This window comes from Drosophila persimilis, unplaced genomic scaffold, assembly GCF_003286085.1.
Source record: "Drosophila persimilis strain 14011-0111.01,24,50 unplaced genomic scaffold, DperRS2 tig00000715-arrow-arrow-pilon, whole genome shotgun sequence".
Taxonomy (NCBI): domain Eukaryota; kingdom Metazoa; phylum Arthropoda; class Insecta; order Diptera; family Drosophilidae; genus Drosophila; species Drosophila persimilis.
In genome coordinates, this window is record NW_020825343.1 from 146925 (window position 1) to 173500 (window position 26576).

Below are 26576 nucleotides of genomic sequence, written 5' to 3' on the forward strand. Positions count from 1 at the left end.
CCTCCCCTTTCTATTCATCTGGTCAACAGGTTGAAAATGAGAACATTTCTAAAAGTTTCAGAAAGTTGCCAAAACGAAAAATTAGAGCCCCTCTCTTAGGGCACTCGTGGCCATGGAAATTCAATTAGTAGAGCAGGCGCTAATTAATCTCAAATTGAAAGCTTTCCACTTGTTGAGAAAGGGTTTTCGAAAATGCCAAAACCATTGTCCAGGCCTTGTCTGGCCTCTGCCTCTGCCTGTGCTTATGCCACCGCCACCGCCAATGCCACTACCACTGCTATATGCTCACACATGCCTCACGTGCCAAAAAGCTCTGCACGTGTACTGCCGACCACGCTGCAGCGGCATAAGGTGGCAGGAGACGCACACGGACTGGCGAAAGCTTTCACTGCCAATAGCAACAGCGTGCCCAAACACGAGCTCTACGAGCTTTGGCCGACTCCAACGGGCAGCATGGACAACAGTTTGTTGCTCAAACTGTTCCCGAACGGACGTTCCCTCAGAACCGTTCGGAACACCCCAGAGAGTGGAGTGCATCATAGTTCTGTTTCTGTTTCATATTCGGATTTAGATTCGGATACGGATAGTAGTAGTTTCCCCTCCATCCAACTGCGTGACGGGAAACGTACAAACGGGAGTTGGCAAATCCGCTGGCAACTGGCAACTCCAGCCCGAAGGAAACAGACCGCCGAAGAGTGGAGTGTGGAGTGGAGTTCATCGGATTTTTTTTGTGTGTTCCGTGTCCTGTGGAGTAAAGTAAAGTTCTAGTTTAGTTCCCAGTCTTTTTTTTTTAGTTTTTATGTACAGTGTGTGTTTGGGTGTCTAAATATTTAAATACGAAAATGAAAAAATCAAACAAAAAACAACAAAAAGCGCCAGAAATGTGAGGAAAGGAGAGTGCTACCTTAGGGCTAGGCTAGGACCAAGTGTCTTTGGGGAGGCAAAATCAGCTGCCAAGTCTGGACATGTTAACACAGGCGGGAGTTTACACTTGGAACATGCAAAGCCAACATTAGATGTGTCTAGATGGGTAAGTGACTTGAAATTCCAGGCCACGAGGACCGACCACATGACCAGCAGATTAGGTCCGTTAAAGGTCCTAAGTTATTTGGAAGTTACTTGTACATTAATTTCCACATTCGACATATCCTGAGAGACAGTCATTCAGCACAGGCATTGCAGACACCAGTAATTAACATGGAAATTTCACTCAGAGTCAGCAAATGTGTTGTGGTCAGGAGTTTATTACTAAACCAACAGTAAAGGCTGACATTTCCCTGCTCTGTAGACTAAAGGAATATTCAAGAGAATTCTTTGAAAGGTTTCAGGATTTAAGGGAAAACCGACAATCGCAAAAAGTGTACAAGGAGAACGTTAACCATTTAAAGAATTAGCCATAATTCATGTCTTGGGTATTCTCTGATTGAATTAACATATGTATATATGTACATAATATATATACGTACGAGTACATGTCACAAGCATAATCAGCATTGTTTCTGGCTGGGAAGCCATCAAAAAAGTTATAACAAACAATAAAAACCATTTGACTCTAAGCTTTCTTTGACAGCGTTGCTTTAGAAATTCTATGGCCATGTTGGTACGACTCCTCCAAGGCCATCCGCCATCCACCATTCACACAGCGTTCTGTCAAGAATTTGGCTGTAGTCTGTAGTCTGTAGTCTGTAGTCGGTAGTCGGTAGTCCATCCAGTCCTGTTTTTGGAAGTAGCCAAAGGCTAGAACTGCCTGCCAAGGCTATCTGCATTTCAAATGACCAACGCAACAATGAAGGCTGAGAATCAACAAAAGAGGAGTGCCACACTAGAGAGGAACGACACAAAAAAACAACATCACCAGAGACAGAGAACAGAGAACAGCACAGAGAATTGTCGCATGCGGAACTCAAAGAGCCCTGCCTGACATGGGACATGGGACATGGGACAGGGGACAGGGGAGTGGGTGGCACAGTGGCTACTTAAAAACAGCGCACATATGACGTCATTAAGCATATTAAATGAGTTTACAATGCGTTGTTTGCTGGCGTTTGCTGTCGTTTTCTGGCGTTGTTGCATGCCTCGCACACACACAGACACACAAACACACACACACAGTGGATGAGTGTACTCGTAGATGAGGCGCAAAACGGTAAAAGGCCATTAACGAACGCCTAATGGCGCACTTGAGACACTGTGCCACTGTGTGCCACCAAAGGGGCGTGGCACGGGCATAGGGTTAGGCCAAAACGGATAATGAGAATGGATCTGTCCGGGCAAGCGGAGGTTGCTCGGTTGGCCTTAAACGGCCAAGCGGGGGACGGGAACAGTACTCGGTAGCATCCCATCCCCCAGTCCCCCAGTCACTCTCTCACACTTTCTCTAGTTTTTTGTGCGCTGAAATGAAATTGAAATATTAAATATTTATCCAATTCAAGGAAGAAATCACATCATCCGTGTCCGTGCTTCTGATGTGTCGCGGAAAAGCCTAATGCATATATGAAATGATCAACCGAAGGGCAATTTATCAGCATCCCAGAAGTGTGCTCAGAAAAGTGTAAAAAAAAGATACAAGATACGACAAGCGAAACAAAGGAAAAACGCCAACCCAACTAACAACCCGACAACAGCAATAACAATTTGTCAAGCACACACACAACATACACACACCCATACATGCAGGCACACACACACACACACACACGTGCACGTACACATAAAACCTAAAAATATATCCCACGCGTTTAAAAACGCCTCAGCCTTTCAGGATACGGAATTAACGAGATGGCAGCCAAGCCAATGGAGATGCACCTGGAGCTGGACCTCATGGAGAATCATGTCAAATGGTGAGTCGCCCATTAATTGCCACCGACCGACCCTGGCAGTGGAGCGCAGCACGTGACGCGGCGCACTACTACTACTCGTATTTGGTACAGATATATCCCCCGAACCAATCAATATTATCGAGTTAGCCCCCCGAAAAGAATGGCAATGCGAGAGTACCAGTGAGATTGCGACTGTGAGGGCGATTGCTACTGTGAGTGTTAGTGAGTGAGTGAGTGTTGTCTGAAAAGCACGTGGATTTCATAAAATATGCAGAGCAATACATATTTGAACAGCAAGGAGGCAAAGAGGCAAGAGGGGAAGTGCAGAACCATAGCCAGAGAACCAGAGAGCCAGAGGCGGATCCAGGACCAGAGCCAGCTTATCCAAGCAAAAGATGAGCATGTCGATGCTAGCGGCCATTGCTTTTGTTTTTTACCTGTCCACATATACATATATATATAGGTATATATATATATACTGTGTATATACTGCTGTGCTTGTGTGCTAGTGTATCAGTGGCATATATTTTACATGACATTATGTGCCCGCTAAAGATTCTTTTTGGTCTTGCCCCATAAAAAAAGCTCTTTATATGGCCAGAAGTAGCTCCAGAAGCAACTGTTCCATCAGCTGCATGTGTGTGTGCGTGTCTGTGCCAAGATAATGAAATTATAATCCGTATTACTGGCTAACAAGCATCAACTAAATGGCGGATTAGCTGGGAGTGCTGTTTGATGAACTAAATGAAGTTGTGCGGGAAATCAAGCGCCAGATTATTCAAAATTTATCGCTTAACTGCTGAGCCGTGGGGAGATTCAGCTCGATGCTCTGAAGGTTGTGTGATTCTTGCAGTTTAATTCAATCAGTTTAAAGCATCATTCAATAGATAATATTTTTTGCGCAAGTTTTTGCTGAATGTCCTAGTCATTTTTAATTACCGGCAACTTCAACAACGGATAATCCCTCTGGACTTCAAATGGCTTTTGTAATTTTTTGAGCTCTTAAGTACCTTGGATGGCAAACTCATTAAACCCTAGTGGATTAAAGGGTTCAATAATGGTATTTTAATTACCCTATTATCCATAAATTAAGTAGCGTTTCCAGCATTCAATCAGAAGCTAGCTGGAAAAGGCAACGTCCGAATACCCTTTCTGCTCCTTCCTGAGTCCCCGTATCTTGTTGTACAGAATGTATTTTGTTTGATTTTAGTAATTTTTGTTTGCCGAGCTCTGATCTGTCCACCTGTGCCAGCCGACGGTACATCCTTGAACTTCTCCTCTGGTGCCTGCTCCATTTATCATACAAAATACACCCATGTGCATGCAGATATGTACCTACATAAGTTTTATAAAAACTAATTAGGTTTGTGTAATGCAAATATAGTTCGGTAATTGCCACCTTTTCGTGCCACCTAACCAAAGAATGCAATTAAATAACTTTTTCAAACGTATGGCGTATAAATGTTCAGAAAGTTGTGCAACAAACGTGAAAACATACAATGCTAAGTGAATTATAATGTAATAGTTATAGAATGTACACAATATATACACAAATATCTATAGGAATAGGCAGCGCTTAGGCACTTGTTTAATCTCATTGAAACGGGATACTTACCATGATACTTTTGCTATCTTTGGATGGGGATATTTATGCAAATCTTATAGCCACTCAAATCAGCGACAAAAACAGATAAATATTTACATTCAACAGATTTCATTTGAATACATATTCCAATTCTGCCAGCCGTAGATCCGGCTCTGCCTCAGCCTTTATTGTGCCACATGCCACATGCCATTGTCCCTCCACACAGATACTCGTAGGCAGAGCAGAGCAGATGGCAGACGGCAGAGCGCAGAGAACGTTGTGGATGGGAAATGTGATATCAAAACAAGCCGATTGTGTGGCATTCTACCTCAGAATTTAGCCAAAAATAGCTGCAGGCATAAATAGCAAGAGCCGCAGAAAAGAATACTCCCTCGTACAAGGGGCTTTTGTGCGGGCCATGGAGTTGTAATTAAAAGGAAATCCATATTCATTCCGAGTAGGCAGCCACAGCCGCAGCCGCAGCCAGTCGGTGGCAGGAAGCGTGTCATGCACGAGGCAGCAACAGCGACGGGACGTGGCAGGTCCCATTCCAGCGCGGCATGGTGGCATGTCTCTTTGTGTGTTTGTCAGGCTGCATGGAACGACACTGAAGAATGCTGACAGGAGCATTCCTGGTCGCCGTGCTCGCTGCTACTCGCCCAGCGATGGGTAATCCCTGCCTCACTCTGTGGCGGCGCACCGCCTGAAGAAGCTTCTGGCTAAGTCACGCTCTCATCTCTAATGCGACCGGCTTGCATATTTGTTTCCAGTCCAAAGCATCGAGGTTCTGCTAGGGTCTGGGGCTGGGGCTGGGGCTGGGGCAGGGGCTGGTGTTGGGGTTGGGTCCTGGGGTCTGGTTGTCGGCCTATTTTGCGGCCGCTGCTTTGCATGTTGCAAACAATTTGCCGCTCGAGCTTGCCAGGTCCATGTCCAGGCCGGAGCGGATCAGCCCGCGACTGACTGCCATTTAGTGGCCCAGTGCCACAGTGCCGTAGTGCCACATAGCGGCAAAAATGTTCGTGCGACTAATTTGTGAAAAAAGAAGGAAAATCCCACAACCCACAACAGCAAAAACGGCAACAGCAGCGACAGCCCCGCTGCCACGAGACGTTAAAATCAACGGTCCGTGGCCATTAGAACGGGGCCAGACCAGGCCAGGCCAGGCCGGGCAAAATGGGTGAAAACAAAAATGTTATAAGCGCAGCTACTCCACGCTCTCCGCGCTCTCCTGGTTAATGAGAAATAATCACAACAGCAAAAAATACAAGCTTAACAACGGAAAAAGAGGCGAAACAAACAGCGGCACATTTAATGCCGCGGTCCGGGCGTGTCATTCCCTCTTAAAAAAAAGTACGAGAGAAACGGAAAAGTAAGGAGAACTTCTGCGACAATCGGTAAACACACAAAGCTAATAAAATTTGTAAAATATTCAACAATTGGCAAAGCTTTTAAGAGTCTTACAGGCGCCCCTGATATTGAAATGTAAACCTCGCAATTTTCCTCCCAGTGCCAGTGCCAGTCCCAGTCCCGGTCCTGCCCTGCCCCAAAAAATATGCTACACATAACGCCACAAACAGAAAGAATATGTTGGTGGGATTGGGGTTGGGGCTGGAACCAGGGGGTAGGTAGGTAGCCATAAGTGGCTCCAGCTGTATGAAAAGAATGAAAAGAAATGAATTTGATTGTGTTGTGGGGGCTGGGGTCTTAAAAGGTTTCCCGAAACTTAAAGCTGACATGGCATATCCGCTTTGAACGGATCAAATGCGATTAAGCAGAGCAGTTTAAAGGGAAACATTTTACATAAATACACACGATATGCGAGTATATGTGCAGGAAATCGAATTAGCGGAAAAATCAAGTCAAATTACAGTGTAATCAGATTGTAATTAGATTGTCATTGATGCTGATAGAAATGCCATGAAGCCATGAAGCCATAAAGCCGTAAAAACGAGTTTAATTGTATCGACATTTAGGGGGAATAGGTTTTGGTAATCGCATTAGCGGCACAGGATAATCCAACGGTAGAATGATGAAAATCCCACCGATTGGGATCCTCAGACACCTCTGTATTTAATACAGGATGCGTCTACTGATGCTCCTCTTAAATATTCATTTGCCATCAACCAGGGCAACATCCTCACCTACTTAGCCCCAAACCATTTATTATCCATCCTATTTATGAAGGCCGCTATCAAAGTAGTCTCATTTATAAATAGCCGACGCTTGAAGCCTTCTCAACTCAACTCTTCTCTTCTCTCTTATTCTATTCTGTTCTGTTCAGTGCGACTTAGCCATGGCTATATGGCCATAAATTACGCAAAACAGCTCGCCTCCACATAACACCCCCACAGACAAGTAGCACACACACACACACTCGTACAGGGGGGATGTGCTACTGGTGGCTTTAGGTAATTCCCCGCTTTTATAATGAGCACAAGAGAATAACCGACACACAAAGAAGACCAGCCCAAGAAGCAGCTGTAGCAGTCGAGACTTCCGCCGGAAGCAGCTCCTGCCAGAGAGAGCGTGCATAAAATTATGATCTAGCCATAGCCAAATGGTAAATTAATTGAAATGAATGTCTGGTCGGTGGGGAAGGCATGGAAGGCCAGGGCAGGGCAGGGGCTGTGGCGCAACAAACTTTTTGTGGCAAATGCAAAGCTAATAAAAACAAACAAACAAACAAAACCCAACAAAACTTAAACATTTCAATTATGTCGCTGCGGCGGACAAAAAAACTTTTTTGTTTTGTTCTAATTAAGGCTCAATGGCTGCTTAGGGGAGCCACAGCCACAGCAACAGCCGCAGACTGAGCCGGAGCCAAAGCCGTGCTCCAGTAATTAGCTGGCAAAAGAGTCTGAACAAGGCCAGAAACTGGAAAACAAATGAGCCGACGATGATGGGCCACAACGGGGGAATGGGGTGACAGCAGTGAGGGGACGTACATCCGCAGAGCAGGAGCACAACAGGAGGCAGGGAACAATGGCAGCAGGCCATTTCCGGTTTGCTCATGTGTGCCGTCGTTACCCGTCGCCAGGGGGCGCTCGAGTGCTTCCTCTTCCCCTTCTACCCCTCGCCACTTCACCAGCAATTGTGTTTGTGCTTGTGTGTGGGTGGTGCCTGCCACTGCTGGTGCTGTTGCAGCAACAGTTTGTTGCTTTGTTTGCCCGTTTGTTTGTCGTTTGCCAATACAACGACAGCAGCAACGACACGCTTATAAATTTGTAATTAAATTGTTGTTTTCCAGTTAGTGTTTTTAGTTCCTTTTCCTTTTTCTTTATCTAGTTGTTGTGCCGCCACCGACACGGGTGGCAAAACGCATTGATTGTTTCTGTGTAGCCTGATCCTGTGTGTGTGAGTATCCTTTGTTCGAGAATGGGCTTTCCATATACGAGTAGCCGAGTAGCCTTTGCAATTGTCTATCCTATCCAGGGCAAATTGAGTTGTTTAACTTGCAATTGATCCGGACCAAGGGATTAAGTGGGGAAACACAGGCTTTGTTCCCTTCGAAGGGCTTCGGTAGGAGGAAGCACAATTTTAGCTTAACCCCCAGTGGAGGTCAATCTAGGAAGTACCTTTGACAGGATGTGACTTTTGCTTAACCCACAGTTGGATTAATGATTGTTTGTATACGATTTGTATCTGTTGAAGGGACCTTTCTTATCGTTTGAAAGCTGTCCCTTCATTCCTTCATTAGGCATCCCTCTACCTGCCTAATTTGTGATTCTTTTATGAAACGCCTATTCTTTAGCATAACCGACTCGTAAAAAGTGTCCCACTTATGTCTAGACCATTAATAACCTATTTATTCTGTATTTCCTATCAGGGGGCTCAGAAAAATCCAACCCGAAACACCCATTGGGACTATTTACCTGTCTCGATCCCCCCTTTTCGAAGGGTTTTTCTTCCCCTTCGTTTTTCCTATGACAAATTAACTTATTTAGTTGCCGGCAGCAGGCGGACCGTCATACGAAATAATTTATCAAATTCGTGTATAAATTATTGATGATCCGACCAGAGCCAACAGAGCCAACGGAGCCAACAGAACCTACAGAGCCACGGGGCTTACTCGGTGGAGAATGGGACACATGAGTACTCCCATACACACACTCACACAAAGGTGCTTGGAGGTGCTCTGCTGTCAGAGGCGTAGGCGCTATGGCAAATACCAATCACAGGCACATTCTCAGCGCCGCTCGTGTTGGCGGGAGGGGATTGCTAATCAGGACATAGAGTGGTCCGAGTCATAGCTGGAAATCGGGGCCATATGATAAATGACAGTGCAGGCAAGGGGCGGCACTAGGCCTCACAAAATTAGCATAATTTCTCTTTTTTAATTGCCTGCCCCCTTCCGAACAAAGTGAGCACTGAAAACAAATTTCATTTGAATATTCATAGGAACATCCAAATGTACATCCAAATTCGCTTTGTTCGAACTGCAGATTCCAGTTTGTATTGTGGATAAATAGCTGCCACATTTCGAAGTTCAATCAACAATTCCTCTCACGTGTGGTAAGTGTGCTCCAACTATTTCTCTCTGTGCAGCGAGACCAAGGAGTAGTTGCCACCTCTGGTGTTGGTTAGTTTTGTTTGCGATGGTGTTGGTGTTGGTGTTGGTGCGGCGACAGCGGTGGCGGTGGCGGGGGCGGTGGCAGGGGCAGCTCCTGTGGTGCCGATCCTGGTGCCGGTGCCGGTAGCCGTTTGTCGTTCCTAGTGCTGGGTAATTTTGCATGCAAATAACTGGAAATTAGTGTAAGTGCTCACTGACATGCCACACAGCCAGCTGAACTGCTTCTGCCACGGCTTGGTCCTTGGTCCTTGCTCTCAGATAGCTGATAGCATAAGAGGCAGCAGGCAGGAGCACAGACGAGGAGCTAACCGAAGCCCAGACGAAGCGAAACCCCGACAGCAGCCAATGGCAGCAATGGGAGATAAACAGACGATGGCAGAATAAAGTGGCAAACGCTTAGCCAAACAGCTGTGTGTGTGTGCTCTCTCGCTGCATGTGGGGGCGTAGCATGGCAGTATATCTGAGTGTCTGCGGCTGCTGCTCGTGCCACAGCCACTGGAACTTCAACGCTTTAAAAACCCATTAAAATGCAATGAGCGCACAAACGTTTTATGCCACGAGCCGGGGCTGAGCGGAGCTGAGCGCTGGTTAAGCTTAGATTTCAAATTTCAGTGGCTTCCACTTGTAGGTATACTCAAAGAGTAGACTCAGAAGTAGGACGATAAGACTTGATAGCCCACATTCAACTAGCAGTTAGAGATTGATTTGATTTTGATAGATTTTTCTAACACATCCATCAGTTTACAGAGAGCCTAAGAACCTCTTGCTGAAGATTGAAAGATGCAATAAAGACTCTCAGTAGCGGAACTACTTTAAGCCAACGATAATCCAATAAATATACTCCTACAATGATATGCCAAACATCACGATCTGAGAGTTTTATAGAAGTCTAGAGATGGATTTTTCACCTTTTAGGCTCTTTTTGAAAATTTTTTTCCATTTCTTGGAAAATTAATAAGCTTCTGTCCTAATCCTCAGAAATTTAAATCCTTCCCCTTGAGGAAACTTTGAAGATGTGGCTCAGAAAGTGGCTTTGTTTAGTGCTGCCGCTACTGGTGCTATTTGGGTGCTGCATGGGCTTCCAACAACTGATTGTGAGCAAGCCCTACATGTCCTTCATTACACACCTGATCAGATTTCAGAGTCAAGACAATATCATTGTGTCGCCTGCCTCATTCCACGACGGCCTAATACACTTATTAATGGGCACAAGGGGTTCAAGTGCCGCCGAGATGATGGGAACGCTGCAGCTTAACGAACAGAAACTGAACGAGTATCTGAAGAAGAACATCTCCAGCAAATACATCTATAATTCGACTCTAAAAATGTTCAATCAGTTGTACGTGGACCGTCGAATGTGGCTGCTGGATCGGTACAAGCAGGATATAAACAGGTATTTCAATACAAAAGTCGAGCATATGAACTTCGGGAGCATAGATAACACCGTGGACACCATCAACGGATGGATAGACAAGAAAACGGGGGAGAAAGTCAAAGATATGCTGGGCTGGGTTGATCCCGAGTCACAAATGGTGCTGGTCACTGCCTTAGACTTCTATGGCGAGTGGGAGAAGCCCTTCGACCCGAACCAGACCACAAAGGAGGTCTTCGAAACTCAGCAACGAAACGGAGGAGACGACACTCCCCCATCCCTGGTGGACATGATGCACATTAAGGATAAGTTTTCCCATGGATACATAGAAAAGCTCTGTGCCTATGTGATATTCTTGCCCTACAAAAAGTCGAACCTTTCAATGGTCGTACTGCTGCCGAGAGATTCCAACGGTCTTTACTACATTACCAGAAATATCCATGAGATAGACCTGCAAGAACTTGTGCCCACTGAACCACCAGCGGAAATTGAACTCAGTTTTCCCAGATTCAAAATTGAATACAGATCGGATGTGTCGAATATCATCAAGTCCATGGGTATTCGCAAGATATTTTCGAACAACGCCAACTTCAGTGGCCTCACCCGACAGGAGGGTCTGCGCCTCAATCAGTTTATTCACAAAATTCATATCCTGGTGGACGAAGGGGCCCACAATGCGTCTGCCGCCTCGGCCTGTATGTATCTATATAGCACATTCGATTTGTATCTGTAACTAATCGTTCATTATCTTAGCTGTTCAGTTGAAAAAGAAATTGGTCAAGAGGAGCGTCGCAGCTCAAAGTTTCACAGTCAATCATCCGTTTTTCTTTCTAATCAAAGACAAGAAGAGAATATATGTGGCAGGAATTGTTAATAGAATACCATAAATATACCTTGAACAGAAATCTTTAGTTTCTTAATGCAAATTCAGGTACACAATAGTTAATATTCTCTAACTAATCAGTTTCGATATATGTTCGCTTCGCCTATTATATATCGAACTGGGCAAGCGATATGAGAAGGCCACGAATGCACAGTTCAGGATGCCCAATCGATTGTTCTTTTCAAATGTGCTGCCAGTGCGGGGGCAATCTTTAAAGTTCAGCAATCGGAAGTGGATGTTCCGGGCCGTATCAACAACTGTCGGGCCAATGAGTTTGGGGAGCCGAAAACCAATGTATTAGAGACCCAGGCACCTAGGCACCGGTACACAGGGGATTGCCATCCGTGGGATCTCGGTCAATGTCCATTGGCGTCACCGTCACCTCTTCAAGATCCTGCACATGACCCCCAGGGATCTGTGGGGGCAGAACGCGCACTCACTGTGCGTAGCCATGATGCACTCCTTGAACATTTTCGCCACAATGACCACAGACAATGCCAGGGGTATATTCATAACCTTCAATTCAAGTACCCTTCAGGACCTTCATACACGGATATGAGCATGAGCGGCTCCTGCTGACAGCAAGGATCTGAGTGCCCCCGGGACATGCACTTATTCCTGTCCATCTTTAAGGTTGAGTACGAGAAGAAATTGCTCTCCTGCATACAGGTGGTACACATCCAACCTAATCGGGCATTGAGTAAGCACGTCTCCGCCTCTGCAGTTTCGAGTATGATTTTCCCCATTTCACGTCTCCATCATTGAACATTTTCAGTTGAAATGAAACAACATCTTTCAAACATGGCATAAACGAAGAGGTGTATGATGTGAATCGGTCCTTGGTGTTTGCTGTAATGGATCGCGATACCGTTTATGTGACGGTCCGTTGAGCACTTGAATGGTTTGGCTCCAAAGGTGAATTGTTCCAGAATGTTTTCGGAATCTCTTTATCGGCCAAGAAAATGACGAAGCTGGAAACGTATGCCATTACCTTGATTCGTTAATGTGTGTCTAATATAATTGACAATCATTTTTACTTGTGTTTCGACTCTTCGTCTGTTCGTCAATGCCTTGGGCACCTAAGTCGGTCCCGGAATCCAACAACAAACGTACAGTGGATTCATGCTATATTTTTTTTTGTATATTCCAATATTTTCATCCGAAAACTGAGTCCAAGAGCATTCCGAAACCTTTGTGGTGCCTATGGTAGTAATGTTAATGTTGATTAAATTAAGCTTGATTAGAGCCAAAAACTGCTGGCACACAAAAAATGTTGTGTTATCCGAGCCATTAGCGGGGACGGTGGCGGTGGCAGTGGCAGCTCTTCAGCCCTGCAGAGCTCTACAGGTTCCTCTGATTCCCCGATGGCATTGTTTACAACGTTGCCGCGCATATTAATTGCCTGTTTAAGCAAATTAAGGCCACAAAACACCAGCATCACTGCGGGTTTCCTTCTCATTCCCCCAGTTCTTTGTGGGTTTGTTTTTTCGTTACCCTGCGGCAAACCAAACCCCACAATTACTCGCAATTTGCAGTGCAAACGAAGCCAAATGCTGACAATTGCATCACGACGAGGGTTTTGGGTCTTGCCAAACTGCAATTGCATAAATTATAAGGTCGGGGAAGTCCCGGTGCTCGGTGCTTGGTGCCCGGTGCTTGGTGCTTGGTGCCCGGTGCTTGGTGTTCGGTGCAGCACCGCAACCCGGCACTGATTTTGCCCCTAACCCGTATCCGCATCCGTATCCGTATCCGTATCCGCATACGAAACTGGCACAAAGACAGGGACGACAGACATCCTTCTCCGCACATGGCATTGCTTTCTGATTCCCAAGCATCGAAAGCATCCCATGCATCCAATAAATTATTGGTATCCTGTGGCTACCAATCCAAGACGTCGAGCAATTAACCTAGAAGTACACACCACACCATGAGCCATGACATGAGCCACGTACATTTACGGGCCTTGTACTTACAGTTGCTGCAGCAGCCGGTACATTGCTCATACGCTCCGCTGGCCACACAATCACAACCAACAACCAACAGCCAACAGCCAACAACCAACAGCCTTACATGCTCCGAGTAGTTTTTATTGGTTGCAAAATAAAAACCACTGGCGCCTACCCAGTACCCCAGTGGCCTGTAAGGGCATAAGAGCACGACTCCGGCCACGTAGAGATTATAAAATGCAACAGAGTGCAGTGGCGGCCATGTCGACAAATGACGTTAACATCGACGGCACCGACATCCACACCACATTCACATTGGCATCCACATGATGTCGGCAGCCAAGTATGCGCAAATGAAATTTGCGAAAGCCCAATGTTGGCATAACATGGAGGAGGAGGAGGAGGAGGAGGTGGACGAGGTGGAGAGCAGGTCGCACTAAAAGTGGAGGAAGGTCAAAGTGGAGAAGGCAGCCTCAAACTGAGGGAAACGGCCATGTTATACAAGTGGCCGAGAGACCAGAGCTCAAACAAAAAAGGCCAAACCAATTTCAATTAACCCCAGGCGATGGAATTCACACCTAAGAGTCCACATAGATCCTGGGACAAGGACCAACGACCACCAGCGCCAAAGCAAAACGAGTCGTGAGAAAAGTCAAATAACAAACGAATCGGCAAAGTTTGATGAGAACAAATGGCAACAATTACGGGTAGAAGACACGTCCCTCTCTCTCTATGCCACAGTGTCGCTTTGTTGGAACTTCCAACTTTATCCTTGATTGTTCTGGATTTTTCTTTGGCCTGGCAGAAGTTAAACTCCCTTAATTGAATTGAATGCCAAACTTGATGATGGCAAAGTGCACTCGAGAGGGCGACTCCCTGCTCATCCTCGGGCAATATGGCAAATGTATTGAATGGAAGGAACAATGGATCCCTAGATTATGACCTGGTTGCACCGAAGCAGCTGAACAGCAAAAGGGAACGCAGACGTGGGGCGGGAGGGGCTGGTATTAGCGTGTCAAAATGGCATAAACTAAAATCACATTTTAGCCCATTGTTCGGTCTATAGACATGGCAGAAAAACTCATAAAAACGATAACCGACAAACGCATAAGAAATGGCAAACGTTCACAGCGAATCCCATTTGGGAGAGAGGGTTGAAACTTGGAGCTGTTGAAACCTTGAGGGGGAAAACTCCCTAGGGAAATTATTATCGAGGAATTCAAGTGCATTACCTTCTGTAATGCTTGCTGCGATCCGAAATCCATCAATGTAATTGCCAGTATTATAGCAAATAAATTTGAAGTGTTAGTTCGCATCCTGTAATTCGTTAGCATTCTCAGTCTAGTACATGACTATAATATATATATATAATCGCCTCATATCACTTGAACTATCCAAACAGCCCTCGCCAACTGTTGACTCTTTCACCTGGACACAAAACCTGCCTACCTGCCTGCCTGCCTGCCCGCCTGCCCGCCGCCCGGTCTTTGTTTCACTCTCTGTTTTCTTGGTGTATTTTTTATTGAATTTTCACACGAGACTGAGTTCTAACGTCTGGCTCGTAACCATCGAAGCTTCACCCGTCCTTTAGCTCATTTAACACATTGACATTTGGCTTATTAACACCCGAAGGCACAAAGGAATGGCTGGCCATAAGCAGGCGAGTCGAAGCGAGTCGAAGGTTGTTTAACTAATGGACTGTGCGTTAAATCTAATATGCTCGTTATACACATGGCTTCGATAATAATCGATAATGATTTGTGTGTATAAATCAAGGGAAAGGACAGATATTTCTCTCTCTGGCGTACAGCACGCCAGTGCGGCACAGTAATGTGCCTTATTCCCTGGCCCCTCGATGGGTGAACCTTTCTGTATGGAACATGTATCACAGATTTATCGCATTTGGCAAGAGGGTGACCTTTTGACGTACATTGTGGCATATACCTGATGTGCAGGTTTTGCAGCCACTCCTTCTACGTTTTGGAACATCCTGCGATTACCTGAAAGCCCGTACATACACCGTGGCGTATGCTTGATGCAAATCTTGTATCTTTTCTAGCTGGACTTTTAACGGCCATTGACTCCGGTTGGCCTCTCGTAAGTTCTTTTCAATTAAAAACTTATTTGGCACATTGCAAATGCAAAAAGCACGGGGTGCTGCGGCTTTCCTCTCTCTGCCCGCCCGCAGAAGTTTTTGCTCCTTGCTTGGCAGTCGCCAAAAGTGGCGCCGTGCCACGCATAGAAATTGAGTTGCCCTCATTGTTGCTTTGTTGCTTTTGTTGCTAGTGTTGTTGTGGCCACAAAATGGTTGGCGCACAACAACACTTAAGCTTAAGTGACTACTCGAGACTTTTGTGTGTGTACGTGTGTGTGTGTGTGTGTGTGAGAGACGGAAGAACCGAAGGACCGGAGAAGCACAGCTGAGGGAAACCTCGTGACTGCGTGACCGGAAAGTGTTTGGCGTTTCCGGTTGCCGCAGCCACCGCAGCAGCCGACAACAGCAGCGGAAGTCCTGCCACGTAGACAATGGCCACTAGCAGCCAGCAACCAGCACAACTACAACGCGAACAGAACGTGTCGCCGCCACGAGTACCTGAACCTGAACCTCAACCGAATTGTAGCGCCACAGGGTGAACTTTTGATGCTCTGAAAAGATTTCGAGTTCTGTATTTAAATTAGGTTGAGTCAAAATATATACAGTTCATCTTTTCTGCGCCTCTACACAGGCTGTGTAAGTTGTTGTTAGATCCTGGGACCGACTCAACTGCCCCAAGGCAGTGACCAACCGACGAAGCCAAATGGGGGCCGCGCGCCCGCTTTTTGGTCCCTCATGCAACATCTTGGTACTGTATGGCCTTTGCAAGAATTCAAGGGCAGCAAGCAGAGCATCAAATATCTTCTGATGGGCTGAATGCCACTGACATAACTTTAAAGTTAAAGAAACTTTTGATGGTGATATGATGAGAGAGATACAACAGAGAGAGGCAACTTCTGTTTCGAGTCCCTGCAGGGACCCCGCATAACGGTGCATACGACAGAGAGACAGTAATTGAAAGGTCAATAAGAATCGCTGTCTACTTGTTGGAAGCCCGAAGTGCCACGCTCTGACAGCTGTAAGGAGCCTGAAGCAGCAGTTGAAAGGACTCAGGCAGCAGCTTTATCGGCATGCCCCACAGTCCAAGAGGGTATGTGTAGTATATAAAACAACAACAACAATACAGCCACTACAAATCAAGTGCAGTTTTGGGAGGCAGGCAGCAGAAATGAACAACAATGAAAAGGAGACCCTCCTCCAAACAAACAAAAAGGCAACCAACACTTTTCGATTCAGATGCGAGGCTCTGACCAGAGACCTTTCGGACTGGCAGAAAATGTCACGTTTCGACTATAAAATGCGCTAAACCGTTAATACGACAAAAAGCCACAGAGACCGTAACCAAAAAAAAGCAGCAGCTAAAAAGTGACTCAACGATTGGACGGACACGAACACGGAAACGGCTACGGGACAAGGGACACTATTCGAAGTCCTGTGTCTCTGTGGAAAGGCTTTAATTTTCATTTGGCTGCCATCGCGTTCTCCATGGAAACTTTCAGACCATAAGGAATCCACTTTCATATTGGGTTTTGCACACAAAGAGAAGAACGCGGGAGTGAAAAAGGAATACCTGAAAAGGTGGAGAATAAAAGTTAAGTTAATTGCTTTTGCATAAAGCAGACGCCAAGAGGCGAGGCAGCTGCCACGCCACGCCACACAGCTCCAGCATCAGCATCAGCTCCAGCTTCAGCTCGAGTGATCCAGCAGTTGTTTCTGAAAGGGAAGCTGTGTGGCAAGAGAATAAAGAGGGAGAAATGAAACCCATTGGAGAGGGCCGAGAGCTGCCAGTTGAATTGGTGCCCAATTGAGTGGAAAAATTCTTCATCCATTGGCTTCCATTTGGTGGGTGCTAAGGACTGGGGCAGCAGTCGGCAGGCAGCAGGCAGCATGCTGACTCTGATATTAAGCTGGGAAATTGTTCAAATTTTCCAGCATCCAGCAAAGCTGAAGCCAAGAAATCAAAGATGCCAATGAATCAATGAACAAGTCAAGGAAGAGAGTCAGAATCTATGGGAAGCTGCAGCTCTCAATCTAGAATAATGAACTTAATCAACCTAAGCATACAAAACAGATTAATCAAATCAGCATTATCCCAGAGTTCGCTCCGGTTGTTTGTCCAAGTTAAGCGGGGGCGTTATTACACCCCCATAATCCCAGACCCCCGATCCCAGGCCACAGACCCTTTCTGCATTTGTCAAGCACAAAAGTGAAAAGCTTTGAGTAAGCTTAATAAATTCGGGTTGGGGCTAAGCAAGCAGCCTAACAAATGAGGGTAAGGGCAAGAGGCCCTAACAGCCAATAAGTACCTCAAACAAGGTTCTTAATCCCGCACCAAAGCATTTTAACATGGGGTCAGTGGACACATTGAGTGTTGGGTGGGGCTGGGGGTTGCAGACTAGCTCCCAGGAGATGTAACCCATTAGTGCTGGCAGGCCTTAAGTCAAAGGTTGTGAAGGTAGAAACAATGGCCAACCGAGACCCACTTCAATGAGAGTTGAACGACTGACAGCGCTACGAGGAGAGTAAATGGCTTTGTCGGGTCCCGGCGAGTGTACCAGCCAAACCATATTTTACACCATGAAAGTTTAGTGCCGTAGAAGAACGGAACGAAACGCCACGAAACAGGCACCGGGACAAAAAAACCATACACACACAGTGTGTGGCCCACACGGGCTACATAAATAATTTCCACCAGGACACAGGGTACTGGCACTTTGACTAAATGGTGTGTAATAAAATTTAAATTGCTTCTGTCTGGATTTTCCTTTAGTACGAGAGTATTGTCGTTATAGCGGATTTACTCTCTCTCTCTCTCTCTCTCTGTCTCTCTCTTGAGCGCTAGGCGAAAACCCGGACACATTCCATTATTTATAACAATTGTCCGAAATTGCTGCTAATTAAATATGATTTAAGAAGGAATGAGTGAAAATGTAAATGTATTCGTTTTGGCTGAGCTGTCAATATTTGTCAGGAAGGATGGTGCGATGTCGAAAGGCCGTGTCCTTAAGACACCGACTCTCGTATACAGATGCACTCGTACACACATAGACAGAGCCGGAGGGGCTGAGGGGCTGAGGAGCTGGGGGCTCGGGTGATGGCCCTGACCTTTGACATTAGCCACAGCACCGAAACACTCTCTGGCCTCGGGCAACAAAATTTGTTTATAATTCAAATAGCGGAATACAGAAAAAAAACTATGCAACAAAAATGGAACAATACCGAAAACAAGGCAAGAAAAACACGTTAAGCAAACACGATAACGATACTATATAGATATGAGAGAGAAGGGAGCACAAGGACAGCAAGGACAACAGCAGGGACCTACAACAACTGCAGCGAAAGCAACAACAACGACAACGACAAGCGACAACATTCGACAACGACTACGACTACGACAAACAAAAACTCAGGCAAGCAAATTTATTTCAATTTAAAAATTTTGGTCACGCTCAACACAAAAAGCGAGTTAAGCGAATGGGCGGAACGGGATAGGACTTAGGACCGAGGGCTGAGGACCGAGGGCTGAGGACCGAGGACTGAGGGCCGCCGCCGCCAGTCGGGGCTTCCCATTTGTATAATTGCTGGCGTGCCGGAGGAGAAAAACGGTTCTCCGCTCTCTACTTAGTCTTGTCTTGGCCTCTGGCCCCCAAGATGCCTAGTTTATGCCATGACACGATCCAAGGACGCTTGACAGCAAATGGATAAGGACGTTATCAACTGTGGACATGCGGGAGTTTAGAAAAAAACCAAATATGAAACTGGCCAAAAAGTGGCGCCAGCTAATATTGAAATTGGAGATGAACGATGGATACGCATTGAATGATCATTTAACAGATGAAATATCAGATCAAATGGGAACAGCAAGAAGTCCTTAGACCTTGGGTGTCTTTGTGTCTAATCGTGACTGATTTCTGAGCTCACGCTGCCATCTCCAATTGAATATTTGCGCAATACAAATGGCCAACCAAGCAACCAACCAACCAGCCAGAGCCAGCGAGCCCACGAGCCAGCGACGATTTATGTCTGGGAATTAGTTGATATGCATTGGCGATTCGAAATCGCAGACAGGCCAATGCCAACCGCGCTGCAAAGTGGAGGAGGAAGTGGAAGTGGAACTGGAACTAGCCAGGCGGCGGGGGGCCTTGACAATGGCAATGAGAACGAACGAGCCAGACTCGTGTGTTGACATCGATTGACAAGGTGCCGGGGGCTGCGGACACTGAAGGACACCATACCACATCAGACCACACCACACCACAACACAACACAACACAACACAACGCACCACATGAGAGGGGGAAACTTTTTTGCCCCCACGACGCGTCGAGAACAAAAAATGAAACGTGAATGTCGTTAAGTTGAGGCAACCACGTGTTGTCCTTCACTTGAGCTGTGGGGATGGCTATATGCAACAAGCGGACCAGAAGTTGGCCAACGGCCATAGCCATGTGGGGGTGGGGGAGGGAACTAGACCAGGTGTGCTCTTTATGTGTGTATGTGGTCAGTATATTGTGGCTGTTGTGTGGCGGAGAAAACTATCAAAGCGTTTGGATAGGCCACACCACAATTGAAGTGTCCTTGAAGGCAATCAACGAAATGATTGCCAAATTAGGAGGTTCGGCCAAAGCTACTGAAAACTTTTATTCCACACAAGTTGGTCAATTGGCATACAATAAGAGTAAAATACGGCGCCAAACGAATGCCAGATGGAACTTCAAGTTTAAATGGTGAATTAAGGATAATTTGAGGCACTTACCAGCACTTAGCGTTGTCAACAGCTCATACATTAGCCAGTCGTCATCTGCAAGGAAAACTTAATTCAAATAACGAATCCAATTGCCCAAACTAATTATTGGTCAGAAGTGCGCAGCCACAAACTGAAGAGCTAAAGAGCTGCGGAGCTGCCACCCCATGGCTGATTTATGCTTTCAGGCGTCCCAAGGCATGCGTCCATTTTGCCACCCCCCGCTCCTTCTCCTACTCTTGCTCCATCCCGGCACAAGCAGTATATCCTTCAACTTGACCACACCACCATGGAACGGGTGGGGGGGGACGGTGTTCCGTTCCGTTCGGTTCTGTTCTGTCCTGTGTTCTGTGTTCTGTGTGGAAGGAAGGTCTGGCTGTTCTTCATATTGTGGTGTCTTTGTGTATGGCTTGAGCGTGTGTGTGTGTGTGTGTGTGTGTGTGTGTGTGTCTGCCGTGCCTGTGTGAGATGTCCTTGTCAAACACTAATGGCGTCGTCGCCATTGCCATTGTCCTTGCCAGCGTGTTAATGTGCGACAGTTTCCTGCTGCCGTCGACGGCCAGCTATGACGTTTCCTTCCCACAGCTGTATATGTCTCTCCTTATTTATGCGCTTTCCTCCTCCGATTTTTTCGGTGGCAGCTGAAATCGAATGAAACGAAGCCTTTTAAAATGCTGTGTGCGTGGGTGTGTGGGTTTTTTGTGGGGGAGAACAATTGAAATGTAGTTACGTATGTCGTAAACCAACAGTCTATGCCATTTCTTAAGGAAATTGGAGAGTCGGGACCTTCTCGTCTGATATACGTATGTATACTCGTACATATGTGGGCTTGTCCATCCTACCACTGGTTCACTTGTTGGGGTTTATCTCCTCACCTGTTATACGTTCTCCATCTCCGTCCGCCTGCCAATGACTCATCTATCGGGGGACATCCTCATTCCTGCCACTGGCTGCCTGGTTCATCTGGCTGCTGATTTATGTTTTCCTTTTCTCATTCGGTTTCTTCTTTTACAGAACATATGCCTGTGCAGTTTTCCATCGATTTTCGTCTTGCGCCACAACGGACTGGGGATGAAACACCAAACACATAAAACGGATTTGATATTAAAAAAATATGCAGGTAAAAACAAAAACCCACTACTCTCCAATTTATCCGCTGTGCCTGTGTGCGAGTGTGTAAGTGGTTCGCTCCCAATATGCTACAAGGAACAACCGCAAACAACGACAGCGTGCAACACAAAAGCTTTGGTCTCACCAACAACCCAACAGTGCGGTGCGGCTTATCGGTAAATGCAACATGGCGACGGCCGCGTCACGTCGCGTCGTGGCGCCGCTGAATTGTTGTTATTGCGCGGTAGTTCCCATTTGTTAACGGAAAAACAACACACACACACACACAGGCGGCAGCAGCCTCTCATGCATACCAATTGCAAAATAAGGAACTCAAACACAACGAGCACCACACCGCACCGCGCCGCATCGCATCGCATCTCCATCCCATCCCATCCAATCCACACTCCACTGTGTGTGCAAGTGCCACACTTTAAATTGAAAAAATAATGCTCAAATTCGACGACAGTGCGGCAAGGTCGCTTCGCTCCAAATTGTGGTGAAGAGATGCTAGGCTGCCGCCAGAGCTCCCCTGCCACAATGCCAAACGCAAATATTTATTGCCACTGGACGAAGATCAGACATGTCAATAAACAGCAATTTGCTTTGCGACGGCCGAATGCGTAAATTAAATTAAACCGTCGACAACAAATGCACTCTTCTGTTGTGTTCTATAAATGTTGGCGAGCTTTCATAATTAGTTTCAATTTTAATCACCATTTTATCCGAAAGAATTAACAAAACAAAAGCGCCGCTATGCTGCCAGGGATGGGTAATGGCAATATCGATATCACAGAAATGTGATCTTCCATATGACTTTCTATGTGATATTTTTTCCGATATCAAGATCGATATTTTCTTGCCATGAAAAACGATGGAAAATATGAATTTTTATTGAATTTATTGAAGCACATGCAAACTTTCACCGACAGCAAAAACAGAGAGTGAAAGAGCCCCGAGTGCAATATGTGAACACATGGGAATCCGATGAACCAGGGGCATTAATCAATTTGTGTTTACATTTTGCAGAAACAAGAAAAAAGGCGCGAGCTGCGCCTAAAGCGATTCTGGCGCTCGCCGAAAACAACCTCCTCGGACGACTCCACGGGCTATGAGAGTCCGACGCGAACGAAACCAGCAGCAGCAAGTGCCAGCAGCAGCGATGGGCAGCGTTTCAATCATCTGCACTACACCAGCCTATCGCAGGGCTCTGGCACCTCATCCTCGGCGGGACCGGCGTGTCTCGGTCCAGGGGGTGGTCTGACTGCATCCACCACTGGGGCAGGGTCATCCGGGAACAACAAGCCATCCTGTTCGCTGCCACTGCTCCAGGTGTGGCCCAGCCAGGTAGGCGTTATCTCTTTTTATTTTCTGTTTGCTCTCTGTGTTCGTTTTGTGAGCGATTTTGTGTATGTCTCTTCGTGCGTGTGTGTGTGTGTGTGTGTGTGTGCGTGAAAAATAATATACAACAAACATACAGGAAACATGCAGAAAGCAGCAAAAGCTTTCAATTTTGGTACATTTTTTTAGTTGGTTTTTCTTCCCTAGTTTTGAAATTAAACATACATGTGAGGTTATGTTGCGGTCAGCTGCGCTGTGCCTTTTGCGTTAATTTGTTTTCCAACTTCTCTCTTCCCCCACCATACCACACCACCACACATATGTACTACCACTGCCATCACAACCACACCACACCACACCACACACCACCACCACACCACCCACCTCTTATTTTGTGTGTGCGTTGCGTGTTCGGTTTGGTTTGGTTTGGTTTTGATTGCTGGCTGGTTTTCCGTGGTAGCCGCTCTTGCGCCAGGAGGGCTTCGTACAGTTGCGTCGTAACAGCGGCCCCGAGGGCCAGCGGGTATGGTTCCATTCAGTTCCTCTCTTTATCAAGTCTCTCTCTCTCTCTCTACTCTCTCACACAATAGTCTTCTTATCTTATTCCCTATTTACAACTACTACTACTACTACTAGTCCTTACTAGACTTTTTTGCATGCCTCGATTAACGTTTTTTGTCGCCAAAGCCTCCAACGAGAGCTCTTATCTATCCGTTTTTGACTACTTACTAACTGTATAATAGATATGACCAAACTACCCATCTTGTTGAGGTTATTTTGTGTATTCTACACGTGTTTTTTACGTAGAAACCCGTTTATCATGTATCTCTCTATTGGGAATTCTTTTTTGCTAAAGTATAGTACTATAATCCTTGCACAAATGGCAGCGAGGGCTAACCACTAAGTTGTGGGAATAAATCAAACGAAATTCACTCGAAATTCGAATTTCATTGAAGTCCATGTATGTATTTCCCATACGAATATCTCCCACAACTTATCGTCCAGCCCTTGCTATACCCAAACAACACATTGTGTAAGTAACCCCCACCCAAGATACCACTTCATCACCTTGTATATATTATGTATAGTATACCTAAAACACCCCCGAAATACTAAGTTTTTGAACCACCTAACTAAATGAATTCACCGCCCAGAACTCCCCCCACGGCCGAGACCCCCCACACAGCACCCAACAACCGGCTTACCCTGTCCCCAATCCCCAAAGAAACCTAGCCCTGACTGTTGCCCCACTCAAACGTTCTGTGGACTCTTGCAGGACTCACCGCGCGGCGAGGCCGATGGCCAATCCTTCATATTCCCCGCCATCGTGGAGACGAATGTCAGCAGCAGCCTCCTGGCCGGAGGGAGCAGCAGCAACCTCAATCTGAATGCCCGGCGCAGCCAGAATCATCTGACCCTCAGCACGGATCGGCGCAGCTCGCTATACTGTGATACCCTGCACGCCGGCGACTCGGGCATCGACTCGGTGCAGGCATCGCCTTCGCCCAACGCCTTCATCGCCCCGCCGGGTGTGCTGAGCCTCCCCATGGGTCGGACGGGTGGTGGATCGTGCCACGTATCGCCCACAAGTACGCCTACACAGGGCTCCCCGAACCTGTCGCTGGGCCGGCGAGGCATCAGGAACAGCATCTGTGTGGTGCCCAGCGGCGATGGTGGAAGGCGCAAGTCTAGTGCCTTGCTCCACCCGGATCATGCCAGGCTGTTCGCGTTGAGGATGAAGCATGCGGCGGCTCTGGAACGGGCGCAGACATCGCCAGACCAAACCTCCATCGAGGATGCCAATGAGTTCCATGACAACGGACTGGCCACCAATCTGCGGCTGTGCTCGGCCGCGTCATCGACGACGTCGTCGCTAACATCCGTGGCAGCGGTCAGCCTGGGCGGATCCGGCGGTGGCGCTGCCGGTGGTGGTGGCTGTGTGGTCGGGCTGGGCATTGGCAGCAGCGGCCTGGCCACCAGCAGCGGCAGCGGTGGCGCCTGCTCCTCCGGCTCCGCCTATGCTGTGGGCGCGGCGGGCGTCCAGCAGCGCGTCTCCGATCCGTGGCTGCAGCCACAATCGGATCGGGAGCGAGACTCCCGGCATGATGGCCGTCGACGTTCCTCAACGATGACCGCCCGCTACTCCCTCTTCGATGCCCTCGACCTGGAGTACGTCCTACTGAGGGCCGCAGCCAGGGGTTCGGTGGGTCCGTACAGCCTCAGCGAGTCCATACACAAGCTGACCTTCACCCAATCCCTGGCGTTTCCCGCTCTGGCCCGTGGCCTGGCCACCAAGCGTCGCCGATCGGCGACGCACACGAGCTCCAGGCCCCTGAATCCGCACGAGTCCGGGCTGAACACCTGCGCCAAGGTGGTCACTGCCGTGGTGCTGGTGGCGCTCTCCTTCATGGTATTCTTGATAGTGTACAAGTTTGTGCGGACGTGAGGTTTGCTCCTGGCCCCGTCGCCAGAGTTGCCAGTCACATATCAGGCCAACTACGGACTGGATGATTCCTCATCATCCATCATCTCATCAGCTGGCCGCAGTCTGGGCAAACACATGTCGGGGTTCAGGAGCAAATTAGGTCTGCGGGAGGCCGACTTTGAGTGATCCCTTCTGAAAGGGAAAGCAGTAGAGAACGCGTAGGCAGACGTATGTAGATGTAGGTGCAGATGCAGGTGCAGGTGCAGAAAAAGTGCGTATTGAAAATTTTTGTGATAAACTATCAATGAAAAGCAAATTTTCCACAAAAGAAGAATTCAAAACAAAACCAATAACGAAAACAAAACTAAGCAAATGGATAGATAACAAATTAAAGGCTTAAACAATTAGTAAACCGCTTCAAGAGGCTTGCCAGAGTTTCATATAAAAATAATACAAAATAATATTTTTTTATATATATAAAAATCAAATCGCAGCTCGCATTTCCTAGGCTCCTACTTAGCAAAAAGATTTTATAATAGAACTCTATAGACTCCTCCTCCCCTCCCACAAAGAAGACAAGGGGGCAAGGAAACAGAAACAGAAACGGAAACCATTTCACTGTTTGCAGTTACAGTTACAGTTACAGTTACAGTTACAGCTGAGAAGTGCCTAACTTTTTGAACTTCTGGCTATTTTTCTTCCCGTAAAATCGAATTTATCAATCAATCGGCAGCTGCTTTGAAGGGAAAGGACTCCCTCTAGGGAAGGTACTTTGGTGGAGGGCATTGGAAGGATATGTGATGATGGATTTTGAGTTATTTGTGCGCAATCGGTAAGATTTTCATCAGAACTTTGGTTATAAAATAAAACATATTCCTGCTAAAACCTCCCCAACATTTTAATGTAATTTCTATTAGTTCAACACTTCATTTTGATCTCTGATATTTATATTTATTTCCTGAAACCTTTTCCGCCCATCAACATTCCTTGCCAGCCTCCAAGAACACCATGTTAACAACATTTTAGTGCTGAATAATTGGCTTTAGCCCTTAAGCAACAGGAAACCCCTTGCTTGGAAGAGATCAATGGAGATCAATGTAACCTACCAGTAAATAATGTACTGTACTGTACTGACCTGTTAGATGGCTGATTGCAGGGCAGACAGACGATATATGGAAATCCAGGCATATTTAAACAACATATTTACGGTAGCTATATATACATACATATGTACTATAGTTATACAAGCAAAATATAAGTATATATACGAGTCTATATGTAGGTACTACGAGCATAGTATTGTATGTACATATGTATGTGGGTGTTTATAAACGTATATATTTAAGCGGCTTAAATGTGAAAAAGCACTTGCTGAAATACCAATACAAAAGAAAACTATCTAACTCTACTCTTGACTCGCTGCCTTACTTTCCTCTAGTGAAAATAGTCGAAACGAAACTAAACGATAAATACCAACATATGTACGTGTAAACGAAAGCGAAAACCCAATTAACAAATTCTTCATAAATTGCTGCCTTACTTTCCTACACATTTGAATAAAAATCCTCGAAGAAGGATACAACTTGGACTCTTGGACTCGTCAGAGCGTTTTTCCAATTTCCTCTACGATTCTATGAGCTTGAACCCAATAGATTATGCAGAACAAAATCAATTTTATATATCTAT

The 26576-nt window shown here is 46.5% G+C and overlaps 3 protein-coding genes across 4 annotated transcripts; all 3 read left to right on the forward strand.

The window, feature by feature from the left end:
- The first annotated feature begins 2158 nt into the window (after positions 1-2158).
- On the forward strand, positions 2159-26576 carry LOC6601491 (protein lingerer). Of its 2 annotated transcripts, XM_026992229.1 has the most exons (5): positions 2159-2840; positions 21029-21134; positions 22154-22471; positions 22926-22988; positions 23742-26576. In XM_026992229.1, the coding sequence occupies exons 2-5, from the start codon at positions 21129-21131 to the stop codon at positions 24909-24911; spliced, it is 1557 nt and encodes a 518-aa protein (XP_026848030.1). In that variant the 5' UTR covers positions 2159-2840; positions 21029-21128; the 3' UTR covers positions 24912-26576. The 2 variants fall into 2 exon arrangements, with proteins under 2 accessions (XP_026848030.1, XP_002026553.1); XM_002026517.2 differs by lacking the exon at positions 22926-22988.
- Positions 9970-11233, forward strand: LOC6601538 (serine protease inhibitor 42Dd). The gene is made up of 2 exons (XM_002026516.2): positions 9970-11041; positions 11100-11233. The coding sequence occupies exons 1-2, from the start codon at positions 9988-9990 to the stop codon at positions 11231-11233; spliced, it is 1188 nt and encodes a 395-aa protein (XP_002026552.2). The 5' UTR covers positions 9970-9987.
- LOC113566470 (accessory gland protein Acp76A-like) lies at positions 11345-11812 on the forward strand (the record flags this gene model as incomplete). Its single annotated transcript, XM_026992171.1, has 2 exons — positions 11345-11425; positions 11561-11812. Coding segments are annotated over 2 exons (309 nt in total), but the record flags the coding sequence as incomplete, so codon positions are not given.

Excerpts from the sequence above, each read along its gene's own strand:
- LOC6601491 (XM_026992229.1), top strand. Across the intron at positions 22,472-22,925 it reads TCCAGGTGTGGCCCAGCCAG|CCGCTCTTGCGCCAGGAGGG; the intron begins GTAGGCGTTATC and ends TTTCCGTGGTAG. Across the intron at positions 22,989-23,741 it reads GCGGCCCCGAGGGCCAGCGG|GACTCACCGCGCGGCGAGGC; the intron begins GTATGGTTCCAT and ends GGACTCTTGCAG.
- LOC6601538 (XM_002026516.2), top strand. The coding sequence starts at position 9,988 with ATGTGGCTCAGAAAGTGGCTTTGTTTAGTGCTGCCGCTACTGGTGCTA. Across the intron at positions 11,042-11,099 it reads TGCGTCTGCCGCCTCGGCCT|CTGTTCAGTTGAAAAAGAAA; the intron begins GTATGTATCTAT and ends TCATTATCTTAG.